At 34.1% G+C, this 26,185-nt stretch overlaps 2 protein-coding genes across 9 annotated transcripts in view; both read left to right on the top strand.

Moving 5' to 3' along the window:
• Positions 1–354: 354 nt before the first annotated feature.
• On the top strand, positions 355–6,834 carry LOC118274750 (trichoplein keratin filament-binding protein). 2 transcript variants are annotated; one of them, XM_035592443.2, is made up of 9 exons: positions 355–586; positions 1,276–1,507; positions 2,012–2,122; positions 2,466–2,648; positions 3,028–3,172; positions 3,287–3,574; positions 3,917–4,078; positions 4,487–4,678; positions 5,155–6,834. In XM_035592443.2, exons 2-9 carry the CDS (start codon positions 1,293–1,295, stop codon positions 5,344–5,346), a joined length of 1,488 nt encoding a protein of 495 aa, XP_035448336.2. In that variant the 5' UTR covers positions 355–586; positions 1,276–1,292; the 3' UTR covers positions 5,347–6,834. The 2 variants fall into 2 exon arrangements, with proteins under 2 accessions (XP_035448336.2, XP_035448334.2); XM_035592441.2 differs by having other exon boundaries at positions 355–590.
• Positions 6,835–7,127: 293 nt separating this feature from the next.
• Positions 7,128–26,185, top strand: part of LOC118274815 (LIM/homeobox protein Lhx1) — a 61,929-nt gene continuing 42,871 nt past the window's right edge. For 2 of the 7 annotated variants that reach the window (XM_050696786.1, XM_050696785.1), the window contains exons 1-2: positions 12,621–12,783; positions 19,858–20,047. In XM_050696786.1, the coding sequence (XP_050552743.1) occupies positions 19,881–20,047 (167 nt within the window). In that variant the 5' untranslated portion in view covers positions 12,621–12,783; positions 19,858–19,880. Of the gene's footprint in view, positions 7,293–12,620; positions 12,842–19,857; positions 20,048–26,185 lie in introns of those variants that run through there. The other 5 variants (XM_050696782.1, XM_050696781.1, XM_050696783.1 and 2 more) reach the window with 5 other exon arrangements.

Here is a 26,185-nt window from a genome sequence, read left to right as displayed (position 1 = left end):
TTCAAGGTAAAAAGGATTTTTGAAAAACATGAACTACCCAATAACAACAACTCTCCGTATAGTAAAGGTAAACTGTAAACTTCCCGCCATTATGATAGAACATTAACGATAAAACGGAACGTTTCTTTCCTTGAACTTCTTGTTCATTTACGTAACAAATTATGGAAATAATCGTCAAAATATTTTAATTTTAAAAATTACTCGGTCAAATATGTAGATAAAATTAATCAGGTAATTGTCAAAGTAATTATGCCTAAACTTAAAAAAAAAAAATGTATATCATTTTCGATACAAAACTGCTTGAACTGGAACACACCGCGTTGCTAGGCAACTGTCAGTTTGACACGATCTTGTTTATATCTGTGGCGTTGACAGCAAAGCAACATAACGTTTTATTTGAAATCGCGTGAACGCAGGCAATGAAAATTAATTTACAAGGAAGTAAATTGAATTGAGCGTAATCTGTCTGACCTCACATGTTCCAATTACGGGTCGTTTTAGCACCCACGCCAGCGAATGTAACCGTCATGTAATTGAGTTGGATCATTACCAAGGAGGTCTGAAGCGTGTGCAGTCAACCACAGAGGTCGGTATGTATTGATCTCGCAAAGTGACTCATTTACTTCTGTTTCGGAAATAATTCCATATTCGGTCGTTGCCTTGTGCAGGAGATAATTTTTTGCACGTTAAAAAAGTTCCTACAACTTGCTGTGTTTTGTTGTGATAGTGTTATGTTTTCTTTCATCTAATCTTTGTGTTAGCTAATATAGCCTATAGTAATTTTAAAATAACATAGTTATTTCTCTGTAGTTAAGAAAAAAATCGAAGTTATAAGAGAAACTGTAGGTAGTATTTACAAAAACGTTAAATGTAAGGTAAGCACAAGTATTTCTTATTTAACACTGGGAGTGAGTTCATGGTTTATTTAGTCACTGTACTGAGTCATGGCTTTATCTTAGTAATCTTTAATATAAGACTTTAATGTTTAAAAAGGTGTGCTCTTTGAATTGGACATTTATATTTTGTTTTTTAAATGAAAGTTATTCTGTTGTATAATGCACAGCAGAATAACTTATGATTGATGACTATGTTCTCAATGTACTCTCAATTTTCTCAGTTTACAATTATTAGTACATACTGTGGAGTAGTATTACTAAATATAAAACATAGTTAAAACAAGAACTGTACTAAGACATATAGGTCTCGATGTGAACCCTAATGAATAAGTTTTTTTTATTATTCAACTTTTCTAACCCTAACATAATACATTTTCAGATAAATAACACAACACAATGTCTCGTCCTCGCCCCCAATGGCAGCTCCAAGCTTTAGCCGCTCAAAGGCGTGATAATGAAATAAAGCGAGCTGAAGAGTTGAAGAAGGTTGCCACATACTTTGAGACTAATACCAATAAGTCCCGACATCATGAGCAATGGACTACTGAGGGATATTATGAGAAAGCCAATAAAGAGGCTGAACTACTTAGCCAGAGGAAGATACGAGCTGCGTAAGTAGTTTTACTATGTTTAAAATAAAAAAAATAATTAGCGCAATGACATTTTATTATTAGATTCTAAAAAGTGCTAAAAACTAAATTATAGGGCCTTTTGTGTGTTCACCCATCGAATAAGTATGTTATCTGTGGTGGTCTACCATACACTTCTACTATTAATTTCTTATAAGAATTATTCAACTGGCATGGCAGTAGCTCAACTTTGCTCCCTGCTATAATTTGCCTCAATTGGACACCTACCATATACAAAATTTATTATTATAAAAACAATATTCTCACGAAACCTTGCTAAAGTTCAATGAACTATATTTTGTACACAACAAAAAGTGGCTGTGCCTAAATCACCACCAAATAAAGGTGCAAGCAAAAAGCAACTTTAAATTATCACTTTTTGCATGTAAAAGATATTGTTATTACACTAGGAAATATACCAAATTGCAACGATGATTGTCTACACAGGAATGTTATGTATTTAAACTTTTTGTTCTTACTTTTTAGACAACTTGAGGAGCGACGTAAAAAACTGGAACTAATGTTGTTTCAAGAGAACATGCAGTTGCAACAGGAATTAAAGAATTTAGCTGCTCAACCAAAGTATTTTAAAAATGGGTGAGATAATTGGAATTTACTTAATTGCCTTATGAATAGTATCAAGTTTGGTATAATACAGTTATTATTGGTGGTCATAAAATTATTGTTACAAAATTCTATATCATTATTTTAGCCACAGTGGTAATTTCATTCAGTATTAAAAACTTTAAACAAAATGTCCATCGTAAAATTAAAAGGGAAAATACTAAGGGGGGTGTGACTTTGTACTAAGAGAGAGGCCTTTGTTCAACAGTGGACGTCCTGCGGTTGATGATGATGATGAAAAAAAAAAATAACAACAATTTTCAAATAATAAGTTATTTACGTGCGTTATACATTTATAGTTATGTTTAATTTGCAGTTCCTACCTAAACAAGGTGTCCACAAAAACCCTGCAAGACATCAACCAGGGCATCATGGCTAAGGAAGAACAGCTGCTTCGTCACGAGGCAGAGCTTCGATTGCACCATGCTTGGAGGATGCGGCAGCCTGAACTGAGGGCTGCTACTAGTTTTGTTAATAATGGAAAGCTGAAATCTGCTTGGTAAGATAACATACTTAGGATTTGTTTGCACAATGTCTGGATAGCTGCAATGTATCAGAGTATTGGATATAACGTAAATTGTACACATTATCTGTAACATAAGTTTATCGAGCATTTATAATAGCTAGCTGGATAAGATTACTACTACTTAGCTTAGGGCTAGCTAAAGATTGTAAAAGTTAGTTGTCATAATTTGATTTTCTACATTGATCTTGGCCAGAATTTGATTAAGCCGGCCAGATTCGAATCCTAGATTCGAATTTAAGATCAAAATTTATAAGTGCTCTAAGATTTGCAACTATTGATGGCAAAAGGCAATCTTGTAAGACTATAAACAAAAATGTGTGAACAAAATAAAATTGTTTTAAATATCTTTCAGGATGGAGCAGATAGTAGAAAAAGAAGTTCAGAAACAGAAAGAAGAAGAAGAGACGCGTAAAGTTCTGAAGGAGAGGGACGAGATGCTGCGCAAACAGATTCAGTTGGAGGAGCAAAAGTTGAAGGAGAAAGAACTACAAGTTAGGGTAAGTACTCTGGTACTATGTGTTCAATTTTCTACCAAACCTTCCTACAAACACGGTTGATTTTTGTTTGCACCTACATAGGTAGGTAAAGTTTCTTTCTTTTTCTTCTTTCAGGAGCTACGAGAAAGTCTAGAAGGACAAATAGCAGAATTAAGTGAAAAAGAAACAATAGTGAAACGTCTTCGCAAACAGGAAGAAAAAGAAAAACTTATATTGGACGAGTTACTGTTCATATCGTGCGAGAGAGAGAGAGAACACACTCGCCTCGTGGCAGAAAGAGATACCAGTATAGTGAACATGGGCCTACATAAATATAAGCTGAAGAAAAAAGTGATCTCTGTGATGAAGGAAATAGAGTTGGATTTAGAAATGCTGGATAAACTGCGCAGGGCTGTTCAAAAGGTAGGATTTTGTAGTATTTTTTTTAAAAGCTCTTATTAATTTATTGAATTCAAAGAGTTACAATGGTAGACAACCAATTAAAGTAATTGACATACATAACTAAAACAGGAATTAACACTTGGTATTAAAGAAACGGCACCACCCTTGAACACCAGAGGTGTTACAGGTGTGTTTCATCCTTTAATTTAGGAAGGGGAGGGGGGAAAATATGGTAATGGACCCTAGGTTCAATCTGAGGTTTTCATTGTATACCTATGTACCTCTGTTTACTCCCTATGAAGGTAACAAAGAAAAAATAAAGGTATAAGGTGTAAAGGTAAAGGTATCTATTTTTATTTCCAGGACTACGACTCGGAGAAGGACATTTGTTCAAATTACAAACGGGTATTGGACGCCGCTCTATCAGAACTGGTGGAACATAGGGAGCGTGAGCTGCAGCGACAGAAGACCATAGAAGCCATGTACGACGGAGAGGCCAGGATGATCAATGAGAAACAGGATAAGGTATGTTGTTTGAAGTTACTTATGAAAAAGTCAGAACAGCTGAACGTGAAAGCAATGCTTCGGCTCGAATGGGCCTTACGAAGTGATACCACGGTTTCATAGAAAACCAGTATGAAATATCGTTATGTTTCGCGGTATGAGTGAGGTAAATTAGATAAGCCCTCTAATAGAGGGCTTATCCCCGCCTAAAGTCCGACAATGCACTTATAACTCCTCTAGTTGCTTACCATCAGGCGATCTGTTTACCATATTCCGTATATATTCAAGAAATTTAATAAGGTCCTAATAGCAGCATTGTAGTAAACAGTTGAGAACAGTCTGATGCTATATTATTATTACCATTTTATCACATTCATACCTATTTTCCACTTTAACATAATTATAATAATTATACCTATATTATTCTAGCTATGGGCCAAAGAACGCGAAGCTCGCGCCCTCCTAATGACCGAAGTGGTGGCCACTCTGAAGAGACAAGTGGAGGAGAAGATAGAAGCCAACAGACAGAAGCAGAAGATGAACGTTCTAGAACGAGAGAAGATTCTAGAACAAATGGAACAATTCCACCAGGAAATGAAGGCTAATGAAAGGGCGGCGCAAGTAAGTTATATTATTCTCATACTGTTTATAACATGAACAATACATTTCCCTGCCAGAGGTATTATAATCGGGAGCAGGCACGTCGATACCGGCACCTTTGTTGTAATTGAAAGAAAATTATTTTATTTACTAAAAATAAAAAGGCTTTGAGACATTCCCATGAAGAAAGTTATGGGTATGCATGGTGTGCTAAAAAGAATTCGCGTTAACGCCCAAATATAGTTAACGCCGACATTAGTCCATCAAAGAATATTTTGCAACAACCCGTTATGCGTTATAGTAATATTAGGTCAAAACTTTTAATTTGTATTCGTATCGTCATGCCTTTTATCCCTGAAGGGGTAGGCAGAGGTGCACATTATGGCACGTAATGCCACTGTACACCCACTTTTCACCATTACTTATAACTTAATACCTACAATCCAGTATACAGTATTTCACTTGAATAAATATTGATAATCAATACTTTTTTCCAGTTGAAAGAGTCAAAATACTCAACAGTGACCGCTCTTCAGTCACAACTGAACAGTCTCCGGCTGCAACAACAGCAGTTAGAAGACACGTGTGCCAGGGAGGCTGAGCTTAGAGAAGTGGCCTCTAACGAGAGGAAGATTAGGAATGAGATAGCTAAAATACATAGAGAGGGCAGCACACAGGCTTGGACGTAAACTGGTGCTTTTACTGTACATTTTCAACCTTATTGTCTTGTGATAAAGTTGATAATGTATTAACGTGTTTTGGCTGTTTGGTTGAAGACTTCCACAGCTGAATAAAGGCCTCTAATGTAAGGGAGGTGCTGTAATCGCCGCGCTTGTCAACCAGATTGGAGATTGCTTGCCTCTGTAACTGGTCGCAATTTTATGATGTACTGGTAATTAACTTATTTTGGTGTATTAGTCCAGTGAAGTCTAGTCTTCTTGTAAGGCTAAATATGTTTATATCATTTTTAACAAAACTTTTGGTGTATATTTTTAAGTGGTAAACATGTGTGCTTGTGACTACTAAGTGTGATATAAATACGGCTTGTTCGTGTGAACTAAGGGATTTAGTAGTTGTAAGTAAGTCAGTCAAGATATCAGTCCTGCGGATGACCTAGCCCATTACCCCGGAGTTCCGGGGCCTATGGTTTTTATTTAGTAAGAGTCTTAACACTGTTTCGCCTCATGCAAGACGGGATAAGTCATTGGATGATATCCACAGCAGATTTGGTTATTGTAAAGAAACTTCTAAGTGTTTGCCATTGCAGCAGTATTCAAAATGTTTTTTCGTATATTAATTCTAAGGTTCTATACATATGTATTTTTAAAACTTTTATATGAGATGGCCTTCACAAAGGTGCTTTAATTACCTTATTTGAAGACATAAAAATGTCATTGTGTTCGGTTGAGAGATAGGTATAGGCTAAGGACTGTGCGTTTTGTTTGTTCAATGTATAAATATTTAAATTACCTATTTAACACTGCTTCTTGCCAATTGAAACTATACGAAATCTGCCTTGAATGTAAAGCTAAAGACTGATTAATGATGAAATATGAATGCGAGGCAATAAGAAAGCATTTCTAATGGTCGTTTCTACCAACCACCCCTGCACCATCGTTTAACCATTTTACCTCTGAGTTTGTTTCCCCCGACAGGGGATAGAGAGATAGATAGTGTAGCATCATCTAGTTATTTTAGAGATTGACGTGTAAAAGTGTTGTCTTGTAATCTATTGGCAAAATAAATATCATTTAACTAAGAGTCACGTAACATGTATACAGTACACTAACCCCTGTATGTGTCAATTGTAAGTTTTTAAAAACCAAATTATGGACAATTGTCACCTATCTTACTTTAGGGGTTCCTTAAAATATAAGAGGTTGGTAAAAACGGCCATTAGTTTTCTTACTTTAAATGTTTTAGTTCATATTTAGTTCTATTTTAACTGATATGTTTATTTATAATGTGATGTGGTTTGCGTGTGGTTACATTAGCACTATAAAGTGCCTTATAATTAGTTACAAATTGCGCCGAGTCGCTTTTATATTTTGTAATAAATAGCTTTTATGTATCAATGAATTTATCGCTAAGACGAAGTCATATTTACACGACGGCTTAAAAGAGTGCTATTATTTTTATGTGTGAAAGAGTGAAGAAAATAAAATAATATTTCGATATTTGTTGTTTATTTGTTGCTCCTGTATTGTTTAAAATAGAAAACTGATTGTTGCGGTTAAACGTATTTTTTCATAAAATCAAATATTTAGAGAAAATAATGTAAGATTTTCGTTTTTTTGTAGACGGTTTGTAAAAATATTTATGCGCGCCATCTAGTGCATTTGTTCGTAACAAGGATAAGCGTTACTTTATAAGAGACTTCAAAATCGTGAATATAGATGGCGCTGTACCATTGCTTACATTGATTTTACATAGATGTCGCTGTAGTACGGTTAGTAAAAAAGTTCGCGGTAATGTTTGGTAACTTCGTAAAAAAATTAAAAATTGATAATTATCCTAATTTGGTGACATTGGTCGGTTTTAGTTTGCTTAAAATTATTCAGTTTTGTGTTTAATAGTTTGCCGATGGAGTTGGATTTAATCATAAACTGCATACTGACGAGTTTAGAAGTTTTAAGTAAGTATTGTAAGTGAGTTTTAACCATCTACCGTCAATTAAAAAATAACTAAATTTCATTTTCTTGTCAATTATAGGTACATTAGTTCATTATCATTCATTACTTTAATATTTATAAAAATAGCGCTAATTTATTTAATAGGAATTTATCTAAACCGTCTGCCAAGAGTGGGGATTATGGTAAATCATCTCTTAGTTATATGAAGAGGCGTTTAGCAGTACATACCTGTGCTTAAGATGGTGCTGGCTTAAAAGGCATTACCTACTTCTTTCTATCGTAATGTATAGTATTAATTCTTATTGATAAGTATTTCACATAGATTTCTTAAGAGACTTTACTTCGTAGTTATCAGCACAGTTATTTACAATGCAGATAAGAAAATAAAGATTAACTTAGTAAAGAGACAGTAGCTATTCATAACATCACATCACCAGCCTATATATGGCCACTGTTGACCAAAAGGAAAGTTGCGGAAAAGGTTTGAGAATTATCTAATTACCACGTTGGCTCAATGCGGGTTGGCGATTTCAGACTTATAATTAGAAATTATAAGCCTAGGTTTCCTCACGATTCCGAAGTTGCGGATAACGTTCCGAAGCTGCGGACAACGTTCCGGAGCTGCGGACAACGTAAAAGGTTACCGGGGCTCCGGCTCAAAGCTTTTCCTTTTTCGGGGTGGTTTTTAGTCAGTAAGAGTCTGACACTATTTTTCTTTAATTTTTGCAAATAGTATGATTATTTGCAACAAAACATACAAAATAGCTGATCTCGCTTGAGTCACAAGATTTGTATTCCCTAAATATAAATGCTACGTTTTAGAAATTAAGTGCTTAAAAAATAAGAAGTAATCTTAATTGAGTTACGATTCTCTACATTTATTATAAAAATGAAATTAGACGGACAGAGGTGCACATTGTCAAAATAAATAAGCAGAACATAGGAATGCATTTCGCGATATATTTTTTAGCAGCCGATTTCCCTGACAATACTTTCGCCAAACGTACATAACACTAATTGCTTTAATTCACTTTTAAATATTATGTAATGACATTTTATTTGTATATAAGGTGTTTGTATATCCGTATACTTATGTATAGGCACGTGACTGTGACCAAACTATTAAGAAATTATGTATAATGCAACATGCAATCCTTGGATTCTAAAAACTGATTGTTTTTGTAGCAACTATATGTGAGAACTGTTGACATATCAGTTATAATGTGTTTGTTAACTTTAATACATACTTTTATAGTATAAGCCGGTAAACGAGCAGATGGATCACCTGATGGTAAGTAACCACCGCCGCCCATGGACACCCGAAACACCAGAGATGTTACAAGTGCGTTACTGGTCTTCTCAGGTCGTAAGCTAGTCAATTTAAGGATTATTGGGAAATCGGGGATTAGGAAGTGGGATAATTAGGCCAATCACATAACGAAACATAAGCAAGCGTAGTTTCACGTCGGTTTTCTGTGAGGCCGTGGTATCACACCGGTCGTGCCGGCCCAATAGTGCCGAAGCATGGCTCTTCCACACATAGATTTCTTTGTCATTGTACACATTGCACTTCTATCTTGTGCATTAAGCGGCGTGATGATATTCTATTTATGTTAAGTATATCGTTAATCCATGTAATATTGTAGCACTCGAGAAAGTACTTTTCTTGAGTGGCAGGTACGATTTTTTTAATTCAATATAGTTTTTATTGGGATTGTAACGGCGTAACGTTTGCTAAAGAGGTGTCATGTTGTAGCTTAGGTAAGTAAGCTAAGTTTGTATTTCATTTACGTAATATAAAATATAAGCATAGTGCAGTGTCTCGTGCATCGAAATCGAACGAGATCGAAATGAGACTGCGTTCGGCGCTGTGATTTGTCAGCTCCAAAGAACTAACCAATTAGAGCGTCGAACATGTTCTCGTTTCGATCTTGTTAAACGTAAAACAAACTCGTTCTAAGGTCCTTTAAGCTTTTAAACTACGTTCTCCATTCCGCCTATAAAGTGGGCAGATTATGACAAAACCCATAGTTCAGCAGTGTACAGTCATTGACTGTGGGTGATGATTGTTAGCAATAAGTGTGTTTTAGTGCAGGAGAGCCATGCTTCAGCACGAGTGGGCCCTACAGGAGTGTGACACCATGGCCTCACAGGCAACCCTTACAGGAGGCCCAATTCCTCCCATCATCACGTCACATCATCCCAGTTTTAAGCCCAGTATGTAACACCTTGTGTGTGAAACATTATGGTATACAAATAAAAATAAATATGAATATCAACAGCCTACAAATGGTCATTGCTGAGCAAAGACCTCTTCGCACGGACGTATATGTATAGATAGTCTGGTATAGCGGATGTCCTGAGGGTGGCGGCGATTGCTTACCACCAGGCTCCCGTATCCCCTAAAAACTGTGATTAATGAATAATTTCAATTTTAAATGCCCAGCTGAACAGCTATTATAGGTATGGTAGAATTGTGTAATAGTCACAATTCTGGCATACTTTAGTCACAAGTTTAATAATTTAGTTATGCACCTACCTGTATGTATACTGTCGACTCTCGTTAATTCAACATTTCGATAATTCGAACCTTTCGAAGTTACCACAAGGTCCCCAGAAAGTCATTTTATATTTAGAAATAAATCAATATATTTTTGTACAATTGGTAATTTGAACGAAAAAAACAATTGTAATTAACTAAATGACTCGACTATAATTCGCATTTATCGGTATCAAACACTTGAAGTTGAAGAGAGAAAGGGACAGAAAGAGTTCAGATCTTGCAACGGTCAGTACCGACATTTTGAGGCAAATTCAAATTTCGGACCATTTCATATTTCGAATATTCGGTAATTCGAAATATTTGAAGAGTTCCTCTAGTTTTTAATTAAAAATAGTCGACTGTATAATGAATACCTACTTATGTAATAACAAACATTAGATAGGTATTTATCTAAAGAAAGAAAATAGGTATTTATCTAAAAATATTTATTTAGCACCGATATTATCTAATGATATTTTTGAATTTGGATTAACTAGTACCATAAGTTTGGGAATGTGGCCGTTATATTATGATAGGTTCTCATGCTATTATTATTTAACATCATAAAATATAATAATAAACGCCAAAAGACGTCCACTGCTGGACAGACACCCGTTAGTCCTCCACATCAAACGATAACTTATACCACTTGTATGCAATGACTCCCCGTGCCTCTGATGACGTCATCAGTTCACGAGGGAATCCTGCTCACGGTACTAATGTTGGGTCCTCTTTAGGGATATGGATAGGGCCCTATAGGATAGGGATATGGATTTGGATAGGGATGGATAGGGAAAGCAGCATCAATTAAAAATATTAGTAATATTTGGTATTTTTTATATTTATTTGACTACAGTTTTCATGTTATTTAGAGCTGACTAAAATTTGTTGCAAACAATTACAAATGCGTGCTGCTACTCACGCGTCAACTATATTGTTAAAATAAAGCAATAGAAAAATTGGTTTTAATTCTTAGGTTCCTCCGCATTCGCATTAGGGAATATCGTTTTCAGATATGCGCATTTACATTAGCCAATATCTAAAATATGAGATTCGTAACATCACTAGTCCTATTGAGCAGGTTTGAGTAAATAACGTTACCGACGAATAGAAAGAAATTTTAACATTACGATCGATGCTAAAAATAAATAAGTTTTGTTGTTGGCAGAAAGACTGAACTCGGAACTGAACCCGGGACTCATAGTTCATAAACATAATAGTTAGAACTAGTAAAGTAAATCAAATTAACTTATACATACATGGATATTTGGATAATTATTGATTGAACAAAAGTTGTATGATTGATGGTAAATCGAATACCTATAGTACTGCTACGTGCTACGCGCTACGGCGTAGTAATTTCGTAACGGGAATAAAATTGTATGTAGCTAAAATTATTATTTTTTGTTTGTTGAATAGTATGTTAATAATTTTATATCCTTATTAACAATTTGTTAATGGGCAAAAGTCAAAATTATTTATTCCAATATTTTGAAATGTAAAAAAATAAGGACGTAAGTAATAGTTTGTCAGTCTGTCCGTCAGTAAGCTAGGTGCACATTTCAAGGTGTAGTTTCGAATGGAGAAGAACGAGCAAGAAACTCCATTCGTTACTGTATATTTTACAAAATTATTGTACCATATCTTCACGACTTTTTTGTCAGCAAAGTTTTGGCAGATGTGCCGTGTGTTGATGTTATATATAGGTAGTTAGGTCTTTGTCAATTTCTTCATTTGTAAGTTATGGAGTAACTAAATAAGTACGTTATTTATATTATAACACACATCGGAGTCTATTGATGTAAACCAGACTCAAGATCAACTTTTTAGTACCCGATATCGTTAAATTGTTTATCTAGTTTTTTTTGGAGATAGCAACTATCATATTGTAAAAAAAATATGACAAGGGCACGGACCAAGAGTACGTGGAGAACTAATATAAAACTCATATCGTATCGCAGACTCCTGTTACTGTTATACTTAATATATACTCGAATTTACCTGCCTACTGCAATATTATGATCTTAAAATAAATACTGTTCCTAGACCTTATACGTCGGTTTTATCTATTTAATTTTAATACAAGGTTTGAAGTCCACATAATTTTACATCGATTAATCGTTCAAGTTTTTCTTAGATCTACCGTAAGTACTTAACCAGCTCATTACCGAGCTGCATCAGGACACCTCTACTACAAAGTAGAACCCTTTCATGTTACTCAAGCAATACTCTAGTTAAAACACGGTAAGCTCCTTCTACGTGAATTAATTCGGTGGTAGCACATTAATTTAACATCAGCTCGAAGTATCGACGCCTACCTATAAGATCGCGAACCAACATCACTAAATAAAAATAAAGAAAACGAACGGACACGTCTAGAGGCGGGCAGTTTACATAAACATAGAGATCACGCCCCCAGTCAAAACATTCAACGGAGAACGCATAAAAATATAAAAATAACTAAAATAAGACACCGGTCCGGCTAGAGAAGTAACCGAAAAATCCTGTCTGTATAATTACGTGGAGCTACCACTCGATCTACCGGCGAGCCAATTTAAATTTACTGCGAACGGCGCACGTGTCCTACAAAATGAAATCCCACTACCGCAGAGAAACACGCACGAAAAAAATTGTAGAAAAATATACCGCAGGCGCCACCCCCTGTACGTTAGTGGCTGCTTACTTCAACCACGCCTGTTTCTAAGCGCTACTATGGCGTTCTCTTTCACGCGCGGTAGGTAGGCGTATTGCTGTCTCGGTTGTGTATGCGCGGCCGCCGGAAAACGCCAGCTTTTTCGTCAGTACGCGTTTGTGCGTCGCGCGTGTTGGGTGTGTTGTACCGCCGTCGCGGTGTGTTGTGCAGTGCCGTGTACAGGGTGCCGAAGTGGCGGGTTTCCTTGCCGCAGGACGGGGGGCCCATGCCCCCTTTCATCAGCACCACATTGGTAAAAGTTAGTGTCCCGTGTCTTAGTTAGACTGTTACGTGGAGTGCGAGTATGCCGTATGGAGGTTGTCATCATGTTATGTTTTTTTTATTTATTATTATATTTATGTAAATCCATAGGAACAGTGTTGTTTGTATTTGTGATGTATTCAGTATTTTTCCTTATTTTGGTTTGGTTTTTTGTTTGTTTATTTTTTTTATATTATTTAGTTACTAAGCGGCTTTTGTCCAAAAAAATTTTTAGCACTTGTTACCATCTGTGATTGTAACACTAACATCAATTACTTCAATCATAGCTTAGTCCTAAACAATTAGTTAAAAAAAGTAGCTCTACATTCTTTTTATTTATGAAACTCTACATTAATCTAAATCTTAGTCTAGTATCCTAACTTCTAGACATAGACAAAATCATAGGCAGTGGGTCCATGAGGTAGTACTAACCGCTAATCATTTCCCTAGTCGGCTCTTGTGTTAGGCCTAGGCAGTACAAGATAGGCCTACACCTACCTCTCAAGTATTCGCACAGAATCTTCAAACAATTTGCTATAAAACTACTACTTACTACAAAGTACAACATAATTTTTTATCCATGTCATCGGATTGAATTTTTGCTGTTTGTAACATTGAACCAGTTTTTGTAACCTTTTTTGCGTCACCTTTTTCAATTCACAATCCAGTTTTGGGATTAATTTCTTATGTTAATCCGATATTTAGTACAAATATTAAGACTTGTACTATTAAGATAAGATAACAAATAGTAAAAATAGAATTACACTGGAAGACTTTAATGTCATATAAATATTTGCTAGGTGTAACACACAAATTATAGTCAAAATTTAAAAATAATATTGCTTTAATACAGTTCTTCTGAATGGTACAAAAATGGAAAAAAATCGGTGAATCGGTAGTTATGTAACCGTAAATAGTTTTTTTATTTATTTATTTAATGAATAGAATGGTACAGTACCTACACCAATTACACTACTCATTACAGTATAAAAATTAAATGAGAGAAAAAAATATACCAAAATGTAGTAACAAACCGAAAATATTGCAATTCAAATAAAATCACAATTGCCACCTATAAACAAGCACTACTTTCAACTAAGTAAGCTAGAATTTTAAATAAAAGGTGTCCGAAGCCAGATAAGGACAAAAATTGGATTTTAAAAAGAATTCCCAAATATTAAACAAGAAGGAAAAGAAAAAGATTTCCATCTTCATTTACCCAAACGTACTTGCACCACTAAGACAAGACTGTTAGCAGTTTATAACTGTGTAACTAATTGTAACAAAGCCAACATATATTTAATATAAAATAGAAACAACACATTTAAACATGATAAACAAAAAATTGCAACGCAAGACCAACAATCTGCCGCATCAAAAGTAACAACTAAAATGTGTAAAAAAAGAGATTAAAATGTAACAGTTAGCATTATATCTACATTTGTTACTTTTAGCAAAAAAACATTGACACGAGTCTTTAAATAACTAACAATAAAAAGGGTGTTTTAAATAGCCATTATACTCTCACCATTGAAAGTCGAGAAACAGGTAAACCACAAGAAGCCTTAGATAAGCTACTTAAAACACTTAAAAACATTGCGAACTTTTGTCCTTTCCCTTAACTGGTTTCGAAACAATAGAAAATTAAAAATAAAACCTCCAAACTTCCTTTTGAAAACCTTTTTTTGGGTCACCCGCGAGATCTGCGGAAAATTCCTAGAATTTTATGAAATAAGGTTCTATTAGGTGTTTGGACGGATTTCATGCCAAGCTGATGATGAAATATTTGAATGTTATCAAAATTGTTCTGTTATAATTCTTAATTATGCTGATTTAAAGTTATATGTACCTAATACTGTTTCGTCCTGAGTCCTGACGCGCCGACTGACTATAAAAATAAGTGATTTAATCTTAATACAAAGCAGTAATGTTCAATATTATATCCATTGTCCATGAACTTTGGCAATTTGAAATATAAACTAGGTGTTACTAGTAACCGCAGTTATACCCAAGTAACTAAGATACTAATGTGTTGACAACATAGTTAAATACATAATTACATAGATTAAAACTATATACTTCTATGCAAAGCAAAATATTAAAATTTAACGATCTTAGAAAAGTATGTAGTAATACAGTACAGATTTAAAACAATACTGTTACTTTAGGTGATAATCATAAAAGTAATTACAGGAGTATATACCTAGAGTTTTAATTTTTAAGTTGCAAATATTTTAGTCTTAGTTTTTATTTTTATTTAGTCTATGTATTTAAGTTCATGTTATGTCTATGCTTCTTACATTTAAATAAAAGTCAGTAACTTCGCTATTACAGAAGTATGTACTTTACATCGTAGAATTATAAAAAAAATATCAATACTTATTAAAATTTGGTCCAAAATACAAACCATCAGTGTATTTTGGAATAATTCCGCTACAAATCAAAATCAAATCGTTTTAGACGAAAGTAGTTTTAAAAGTCAACAATTTACATTAATCGGCTTAAATATAACTGTGGCACTCTCGGATTATTTTTAATCTTCCGCGTGAAGTTAAAACTATTGGCATCCGTGTCAAAACTCGTGTAAACTACTTTTTAAATATCCTTTGGATTTTTAGTATACTTTTAATTTTTTCTTTTTAATTACCTTCCTGTCAGTCAATGTAGTTTTATCGTGCATGTCTTGCTTTCTTGTCAATTTAATCTACCACATCTCTTTTTTTAAAATAAAATAATATTTTTAGTGGTCTCGTGAGCCAAATAAATGTCCTTAATCGAATTTTACAACGTATTATCGTTGGTTAGAAAATAGTTTTCCTTTATCGACTAACGGCGCGTTGTTTAAGCCACACAAACTACCGAGTAATTTTGGCCAATACATGAATTTGTGCGATAAATTTTAGGTAATAAATTATTTAACCGACACTAAAAAAAGAGCTTACTTCGTCAAGATTTTTTAATATTAATCTATGAAAAAAACGAAAGTAAAGAAAAAACTATTATTTTTAATCTTGTGTTGCTAACTGTACCAAACATTGATAAAGTTTAAAAATCCATACAAAAAAAAAGTGGGACGAGTTGACCACTAAAAACTTAATTTAAAAACTAAAATAGGATACGGTTACAATTATTTGTTTATTAATGTTTAGAACAAAAGTACAGAAGTGTATAACAAAATTAATCAAAATCAAGGTTTACTCACATACTTAGATAAAAAATTCGGACGTGTATACAAAAATTCTTTCGTCTTCTTTAACTAAAAATAACGGTTTACTCACGTCACAGAAGGACTCTTGATCATGAGCAGTGTGATGAATGTTTTTATTTAATTTAGTATGTCTCACGATAGTTATTACAAAAATTCTTCTGCTTCTTTAATTTATATGAAGATTTTTCCTTAAATCCTCGTCCGTGCTAAAAATATCAGTTGTTCAGTAGTTTCCAGAAATTATAATTTGCGATGACTTAACCCTTGCTTACTTTGTACTGATTCATCAACTTAGTTCAACTATCGTGTACTTCGTGGTTAACGAATAAGTTTGTCCTATATTAATTTAATTTGACTTACAATGTTATTTGTGTTTGTTTATTTGCTCATGTCCTAAATTGTGGTTGATGAAACATGATTTTTAGTTTTATTGTGGTTCACAGTCATCATATCTATACACTTTCTATGTAGAATTCTCATTCTCTTTCTTTTCTCTCTCTCTCTTTCTTCATTTATATAATTATGATATGAAAATAACTGTTTCTTTAATCAGTCTTGCGTTGGGTAAGCAAGGGTACTAGAGGTAACAATTACCCAGTCTTCCCAATCCCCGATTCCCAAACAGCCCTTAAATATAATTAATATAAATCACCAACAAAAGGACGGCAACGCTCTTGTAACGCCTCTGGTGTTTCGGGTGTCCATGGGCGGTGGCAATTACTTACTATCAGGTGATCCGTCTACTCATTTACCGGCTTATACTATAAAAACATCTTCTTTCTAAACGTTCTCTTTGAAAATTTATCGGTAGATTACCATCCTTTCTGCGGTTAGATTAGTACAGTTAGTTAGACTAACTGAATTTTCGTTTTCTTTTTGTAACATAAAATAATAGTTTACGAAACCATCTTTCTAAAAAATCAATACTTTGAAGAAATATTATCCTAAGTTTTCGTAAGCTAGTGTAGAATGGTCTACCTTACAAAGTATCACACTGCTAGATAGTCCATTTACCGACGCCGTCGGTAATGAGAATCGCTACCAGAAATATTAGCACTTGTTCTTTGAAAAACCGATACACTTTTAGTGGCCATTACTTCGAAGCACTGATAATATTTTTGCACAGCCTTTTGACTGAAAAACCGACTACCTTACCTTACACTCTATGCTTACATTGTTTTTTATTATCCACAATTTTAGACCATAGACACCTGTACTTGTGGCGAGTTAATAAGTAAGGTTTTACTCATTAGTCAGCCCGGATCCTTGGTTCATGTAAATTGGTTCAGCGGTTTCTGAGTAATTGGATGACAGACAGACATTTAAGCGTTAAAATGTTGTGTTTAATGGATTTACACTTTGTTTTATTAAGTTGATAAGTTTTTTGTTTTAACCTCAAGATTGTGCGGTTTTTAATGCGTGTTTAAATGTTCATGCAAACTTATCTTTTGAAGATAACATGGGTGCTATTGTTTAATGCAGGAGTTACCTATATACTTAGTGCATTTACTTGTTTATTCTTTTTCGAGTATATTGTTTAATTCTTTATTGAACACAATAAAGACATAAATAACTGTTTTGATAAACTCATACTTAATCGTAATTAGCATTCTGTAGACTAAGTAAGAAAAAGCACTATTGTGTGTTTATGTAAACTTAAAGTCTTTGGCAATCTAACGGATTCTGGAGCCTTTTCTCAGGTTTATAACATAACATTTTCTTTATGATACGAAAATGAGCTTAACATACGTAGGTGTAACTGATGAAAGAGAATCGTGTCCATATTTTGAAAATAAGGACATTTTAGTGTTTTTATTATTCAAAGTAGCAATGAACTTGAGCTCTGTACTTGTTACCGAAGTATTTTCCATACAATACAATCATTTACAATTAAATAGGATAGGTACTGGACGTAATCAGGATTCTTTTGGAAAAGTAACTTTCGGATGATAATTAATTGTTGGTTAACTTGTAACTATTGAGAAGCTGAAGTTTTTTAGGCATTGAACATCATCATTTTCTTCTCCAGTTAAGTGATTTTTTCAAGATTAACAGTTTTTCTTTGATCTGTATTCAAATTACTTAATACAGTTTACCCAACAGATCTCCAAAGAGCTGATCTTTTTTGCCTACCTGCCTAATCTCAGATTTCTTTTTCTATCTGCCGTGATTCGACCAGAAATGCACGCCCTATTAAGCCGCAATTAAGAATAAAGATTAACAATCTAAGATCAAAATAATCAGCTCACATCTGCGGCACTTAAACAATTTGTCCTAATCTTAAACCAGTTCAGTAAGAGAGATAACACTGTCAGATTAATATTAAATACGAAAATCCACAGACTAAGGCAGCGTGACACCGGTCAAATTTAACCGGAGAATCACACGCACCGCCGAGTATCCATAACGACTGTTAGGTATACCGTCACAAAATCTGAACGCGGCCGAAATGGCGCGCGACCAATCGGACGTTCAGATTTGAATATGGAATGTAAAACCGCGGCGACCTTCATAAATTTAGCCAATAAATGTCACATGTGAAAAAAATGGTGGATATATTCCTTTTTTGAACAGAAAAGGGCGCCCGCTACACTTGTCATTGTATATTTTATAAGGTGTAATAACAATGGTGATGTGTCAAGTTGTGTATGAGGAATTGATGGAGAGTTTTTTATTCATCGGCTTTACTTTAAATTATTTCACGGTGTTAATATTTCTTTACGCCTGTGCAGTCATAACTCGATCAGAGATTCCCTTCAATTAACCATTAGCTCAACGCTTCTGTTACTGTCAGTTAGAGAGCAAGCAGTATTTCTCCTCTAAAAATAGTTTGATAGTTTAAACACCACCCATTTCCGAAGGTTTAGTTACAGCTCACAAATACACATAACCTTGTGTTATTTACAATCCAGAGATTTACGTACTACTTGCCGATCACGAGTTGCTAACCGATCGTAACTCGTGGCACTTAAACGGAAAATCTAATTGAAATTTATCTGCTTCTGGTACGAAATAAGTGGTTGGTACCTAGGTGAAGGTGTAACACCCAGCTCCGGTAATAACATATGCTAATAAAACTTTATTCAAGCTAAGCTTTATCGATCGTAAAACTCAATTCCATTATGTTGGTGCCTGCGGAGCTACCAACTTTATGATGGACGGAGTATTGAGTGTACATACGTGATTTACGTACTAGCTATATATTATGTACTCTTTACATGTTTTCAGAGTTAGTTGGAACATAAATTCTTGTTTCTAAAGGATTTCTTGTGTTCTGAATGCGTTTAATTCTGTTTTGTGATGTGTGAAGGGAAATTGCTGTTTAAATGGATCATGTGTCTGTCTACTGAGGTTCTTGGACTGCTAGCAGTCTGCTATTACGTTTTGTATAGTGTTGAACTTAGTATTTGTGTGGTGTGGATGATTAATTTCAATAAGTTCATGTTTAGGTACAACAGTCTTGTCTATATGTGTCCTACTATTTCGATAAACTAACATTACTCCCTATTGCCTACACATTTACACCTTTCCACAACTTCTGTGAATGTAGATTCATATAATAACCAACCAACCCCTGAAAATAGCAGGATGTATTGTATGCAATACATCTCTTACATAATTTAAAAATAAGCCAACCAAACCTGAAACCAAAAGAACTGAAGCATTAAACAAATACCTACAACAATTCCAAATGTTCTTTATTACAACCCCAAATCTGTATTGGGAAGATTTTGAATTAAAATCAGTAATTAAGTTCAGCCTTAAGAAATAAACTAGAAACGAACTACTATCTTCTACTACTACTATCTTTTACTACTATCTTCTTGTGTCCTATACGTAACTGACGTCACAATCTTCTCGTAGGACGTGGCGAAGCAGGCGGCGCGATGGCGTGCGCCGGCTGCGAGAAGCCGATCCTGGACAAGTTCCTCCTGCACGTGTTGGAGCGCGCGTGGCACGCCGCGTGCGTCCGCTGCGCCGACTGCCGTGCACCACTCGCCGACAAATGCTACTCCAGAGACAACAAACTCTTCTGCCGAAACGATTTCTTCAGGTAAGGCTTTGTAATTTAGTCAGTAAGAGTCTGACTCTCTCTCGCCACGCTGAGGTAAGGCTTTGTAATTTAGACACTGGATGATTTCACCCCTCAAAAAGAAAAAAGTGCTTTATAATACCCTAAATATAAGTAGACACTATCGTCAATACTTGGATAGGTGCAGACCACTTCACATCAAGCTATACAAACCAGTGTAAATTAACTATCGAATACGCGGAAAGATCATACAAAGCGAGACCATGATAAAATGGCTATGCTTATGTTATGTTAACTTGTATCTAGGGTCTGTTGAAATGTCTTTAATAGTGTTGAATACACGTTGAATGCTGTTAACGTATTGATTTAACCTGTAGTGTGTCGGAATCGCAGAGCAAATCACAAGTTTGTTTTCTATTGTGTCTCATATACAAGAGGTTAAGCACCATGTATTATCCATACATGGAGTTTTATATTTTTAGTAGCATAGAATGTAATTGCAAAGAATACTACAAGTCGGAACTTTCTAGTGAATTATCATAAACATCAACAGATTTTACTGTGTAGAATGTCGCACTGAAGTTACAGAGTTCATAATTTCCTATTACAACAAATGTGAAGAGGTTTCGAAATGAATCGCTAATGACAACATTACTGGCTGATAGACAAAGTCGATGCAACCGCCATATTAGGATCGACGCGAACTTACGTTTACTGAACCAAGTGTTCACGAATTTCGGTACTTTAATGCAGCCGAGGCTTAAAGTCTTGCACGCAAACACGATTTGGCGCACACGACGTAGTTTTGATTGACTTAGTGTTACACACGTGATGCGAGTTTTAAGGAACAAACTGTTCACGGAGTGATGGATCGCAATTTTGAGCTATTGAATGAGTCAAAGGGTAATAACGTCGATAAAATTGCTTCGCGATGGGGATATTTCGTTGGATTTTAGGAAAATGTGGTATGTAGAATACCATATTTAATCAAAACTATTAAAAATACTTTTTTTGTTAAATATAGACCCATATCGCTAATGGTCCCAAAATAGCTCCTTGTGGCATTCCTTGTTGGAGCATTGGGTATATTACTATTCTTGACATTGGTACAGAAACAATATGATATCTGTAGGGACAGCAGTAGTGGTTTTCATATTAACGGTTCTAAACTATGATGATACAATTGGATTTATCTAAGTAAGTACTCATTACTCACATTCATCATCACTCATTACACAACAGGCCCATCTTAAGATGAAAACAAAATACTTACAAAATTATTTGAATGATTACAAGTTACATTGAAGCCCAGACCTATTGCAGTAAATACTTTATAGCTCTGTTAATTGGCCAATTATAATTATTATTTGCTATTAAATGTGTTTGATTGCGAATACTGTTGTCACCTCTGTCCTCTGTGATTACTAAAACAATGTCAGAAATATTAAATTTTGCCTTTCCTTCAACTTTAGATCAATAAAGCATTATTTTTGTCGCAATTGGTTTTGAAACTTTAGCCTTGTCGAGTTGTTTATGTCTACCTTTACAGGGCAGTTAAGTTACTTAGGTAATCTTTTTGTTTTAGATAGTTTTAGAGGTTTAATGTTTTTGCTTTAAGACGTAAATATTATAGTTATAGCCGTGTTGAGGATTCTAATGAATAAAAACTTCAAATTAAAATTTACGCAGTGTAGAATATTTTTACGATTTAAGCCATAACTAGTAACTATTAAATCATCTTTATCAAGGACTTCATATTCAACACCTAAGTACAAGTCTAATGGAATTCCACTGGATTCTATTCCCATTAATTTATTTCTATGACTGTTTTTTCAAGCCATAAAAAATAGATTAACATACGCATCATTAAAGAATCGTTTGATAGATTCATCAGATCATTATAAATTAGACAAACAGTCGTCATGTAGTAAATTACAAACCATAAAAACTTGTACATTTGACATCGCTTTGATTGCCTACTTATTTTACTCAATATTATTGCTGTTTCTGATACCAGATACATATAGTATTTTGAGATTATAGAACAAATGTTCGTTTGAAAGTTCTGGGACCCGTAATGTACCAATTACGAAAATAAAATACTGCTAAAATGTAGCTAATATCCGATTCAAATACTTGTGAATAAGAAACGCCAATAATTATTCTGGAATTTGTGGCTCTGTAATAAGTCGGTTGTCTGTTTATTTGAATTATATTAATGATGCCTAAATAAATAATAATTTTATTAGTTTTTTACCTAAATCATCATCTAGTGTTCTATAACTGCAGATGTCGTAAAGCGACAGCATTAATGCCCTATAGAAGAATACTCATGATACACAACCATGAACACAACCTCCAGATTAAAAACTCCTGCTAACATCTATACCGTGATACACAAACATTCATCATTATCATTTTCCATTGCTCCTCCACCATTTTTATTTATGACTTCTTTGACCTTCAAAGTTCTAGTATTTCTACGTTCATGCACATTGTATGTTCTATCAACATTAAACTGTCTTACAATTACTGTGTACCCATAGATGTGGCTAATTATGTCATCATCAGTCCGTGACGCGTCTTAATGCCGACAAGCAAGACGATTACCATCAATTTTCATTATGAACACAAAAACGTCGTTAGGCTCTGCAATGTTAGTACTAGGGTGCGTGTTGACACTATTATTAGTTATTTTTTGTGTATTGATTTTGATAGTTGGTTCATCAGTTTAAGGTACTGGAAAAGTTCTATACAAAAATCATTGAGAGCCGACTTTTTGTTATGATTTTTCTTTTTATCAAAGTGCGTCTGCGTCTGCGCTTTCTAACCCAAAAATGGATGGACCTGGATCTATAATATAGTTTGGAATAATTTTGGTTTTTGCAATCCTCTACTGTTATGCTCAAGGATTATTATGAGCTTGGATGACACGTTTCATGCTTCTTAACTTTATAAGTCAATATCAAAGAAAAGACGTAATTTCCAAAACCATGAAATGAATTCTAAAGAAAGCAGTATTAACTAACCAAAATGTCAGAGAAAGTTACATTTCAATTGCAAATACAAGAAAAAACATAGAGTAACCAATAAATCAATAAATATTTAAACATGTCCGCAAAGAAACCAGTTTACGGAGATACGTCGTAGTTTCTATTTCTCCTTTGATGTCGGTAATCGATACAAAATCATTTCGTTATTGTGCCTAATTCGAGTTTTGATCTGTAGGTAAAAATAAATCAGTATTGACTGATGACCTGTCTCTAAAGTCTGTATTTAGTCTGAGAGCGTGTAAAGTATTACGTCTTGAAGATCTTTGAATCAATTATACAAATTGATTGTTACTGTGTCAGCTTTGAATATTTTATTGATTGAATATTTTTGCCTTGTTAGAGAGCTGTAATCTGTATATAAAATAGACTTATGTATATTGCTTTGTAATTATTTATTCGTCTCGTCTACATAATTTATATTTTCATCGCCATAATTATACCATATTTAAATCTTAGTAAAGAGTTTTTTGGTGTACTGTTCTGTAGTTCTGTATATCAAAATCATCTGTAGTTTCTGTCATCAAAAACTCTTTACAGTATATCTAAAAAGTACCACCCACTAAAAAGTATCTGTTACTCGTAAACTAAAATGTCCAAATTACATGGCGCCAAAAGTTTAAAAAACGAACGAATGAAAAAAAACAATTTTGTCGCAGGTCAGGTAAGAGCGGAAAACGGTTCACTTACGACTTCCGGTGACTTGATGGTTTAATTCAGCCTGTATTGTGGTTAGGGTTCCGTGAAATTATAGATGTTCGTACCTATGTGTTTGAGATAAAAGGAAGATGCTACAACTAGAATTCATTATAATTGATAAAGCAACATAAATCTGAACAATCGTTTTATACTAGATCTAACAAATAAAAAACATTTAAAACAAAATTAAGTTTCGTCTGTGTCTTGGCTAGTGACATTTCACCAATAATAATTGATGTATCACATTTTGTAATTTTACCATACGCACTTTTTTTCTAGTCTAGAAGAGTAACAAAAATTCATTCAGCTCCACAATTTTATTAGTGTTTATGATCGAAAGAGGGAATATGACAATAAAGTAAAAGACTAAATGTCGAAATAGACAAATCACAAACAAAACTACCTAACACTAAATCAGACAGAGGCGATAAACAAAACAAAACAAAAGAACGACCACTAAACATCGGACACAATACAGAAACAATAGCAATACAAAAATATGATTTTAATGAATCGCTTGAAATAGTAATATATCAATTTGAATCGTACATTGTAGCGTATAAACTTGTTTCCTATGACAGTTACTGTGACATCAATGATGAAACACTTGACATCGACACTCGTAACACTACAATAGTTATTGTACAAAGACACTTAAAATTACGTCAAACATATATTAAGTACATGCTAATAAAATAATGTTGATTTGTTAGGAAACTCTGGTAAATACTGCTTTTGAACGGGACATTACCTATCTAAACATTAAAGTGGTTATGAGGTTAAGGTACTAGATCTTCTAGCAAGTACTAAAGTAACTTTTCTAAGTTACAGTATTTTAATCTGGTCTTACTTGACGAAACATAGGTCTTACCAGCGAATCCAAGTGCATATTAGTAATACAAAGAAAAATTCAAGACTCAGATACCGATTTATAATCCTAAATTAAATTTGGTCTTCAAAATTGGTCTTATTTTAGTAGAAAAGTCAAATTCTTGTCCAGTTAACCTTATCCATAGGTCCTAAACATAATTACGCATTGTCATACAGAATCCCATCGACCTACTCCATTTTACTTAAACCTTTGTTTTGATGACCATACTCTTTAGTGACATTTCGACTTCCTTAATATAAGTGACATCATTTCCGTTGTTTGACACCCCGTCATTATGGCGGTAGTTTTTCGACGGCGCTTCAAAAGTTTGCGGCGTAATCTATGTAATAACTTAACTAAACTTTATAAAATTGGGGGGAAGTTTATAAATATCATTAAATATAAAGCAGTCATTTCCTATAGTATACTTGTCTTAGTCACTCGAACGCCTACGACAAATCTTTTAGGAATTCCGCAGGGAGTATTTTAGGTCCCTTTTTGTCAAAGACCTTAAGCCTTGTGGTAACAAAGCTCTGTCAACAAACAAAATGTAATATATTATTATTCCCTCGACGATAAAATTAAACGCTTCATCATTATGTACATATTTCCCTAATAATTCTTCGCAAATGTCATCGTAAAATCTTATTTGTAGAGGCATGAGAGTCATCTTGATTATAACTTCAAAACAGCTGTCATACTTCAATTTTAATGTCATCAGTCGACAACGTAAATCATGTTTAGCTGGAATTGTCTTAAAAATAATTTGAAAGACCAAAAGGGTCTGCCTTCAGGCCATGGCAAACTCAACTAAGGCAGAGGGCATAAAACATTCATGCTGACGTGGACACAATTAAAAAATGAAGCGCAGCTCTTGGTTAGAAGCAAATTGATGAATGTTATAATCAATTAAAATTGCATAGTTTTGTTCTCAAGAAGATTTTATTTCATCCCTTATTATAAATTTATTTTTATTTCTCTGTTACTTGATTTTCATATTTTTCATTATTTCACATTTTAAACAATTTCTTCTTAATTCGATATTTAGCTCCATTTTCTGACGTGTAATTATTTTGTGCATCACATTTACCACCTTGTTCGAAATTCAAACCTTTTTCTTGAAATTGGCGGCAACAGTTTGAGGTATGACATGGCGAGCTGCCAGCTACATACAGCCAAACCGAGTTTATGTATTATTCATTCGGCCTCCATCGTTTATGCAAATGCGGCTGGTAATAATTCAATGATGATAAAATAATAAAAAAACAACGACATTGCGGCAAAAATTCTTGTTCGCAATGTAATTAGAAGTAAACCTGAGGGCTTGCGGCGATTGATTTTTATTTCCACGAGATTCTAATTTATGCTGTGTAATTCTAAGGCTGTACGAAAGATTCCCTAGTACCTTAGCACATGTAAATGTGTTAAACAAATGAAATATGTATTATATTTTTTTTATTACCGTTAAAAATCACTTCTAAATAAATAATAAATGGACTATAGTGTCACTTTGTAATAGTACCTATTACATAGTAATAT

This window comes from Spodoptera frugiperda, chromosome 11, assembly GCF_023101765.2.
Source record: "Spodoptera frugiperda isolate SF20-4 chromosome 11, AGI-APGP_CSIRO_Sfru_2.0, whole genome shotgun sequence".
Classification (NCBI taxonomy): Eukaryota; Metazoa; Arthropoda; class Insecta; order Lepidoptera; family Noctuidae; genus Spodoptera; species Spodoptera frugiperda.
The sequence above is the reverse complement of the archived record's forward strand: the minus strand, read 5'-3'. Positions and strand labels throughout refer to the sequence as shown.

Bases quoted from the DNA above. Each gene is read 5' to 3' on its own strand.
- LOC118274750 (XM_035592443.2), top strand. From the start codon at position 1,293: ATGTCTCGTCCTCGCCCCCAATGGCAGCTCCAAGCTTTAGCCGCTCAA. The intron at 1,508-2,011 runs GTAAGTAGTTTT...CTTACTTTTTAG, and splicing joins CAGAGGAAGATACGAGCTGC to ACAACTTGAGGAGCGACGTA. The intron at 2,649-3,027 runs GTAAGATAACAT...AATATCTTTCAG, and splicing joins GGAAAGCTGAAATCTGCTTG to GATGGAGCAGATAGTAGAAA.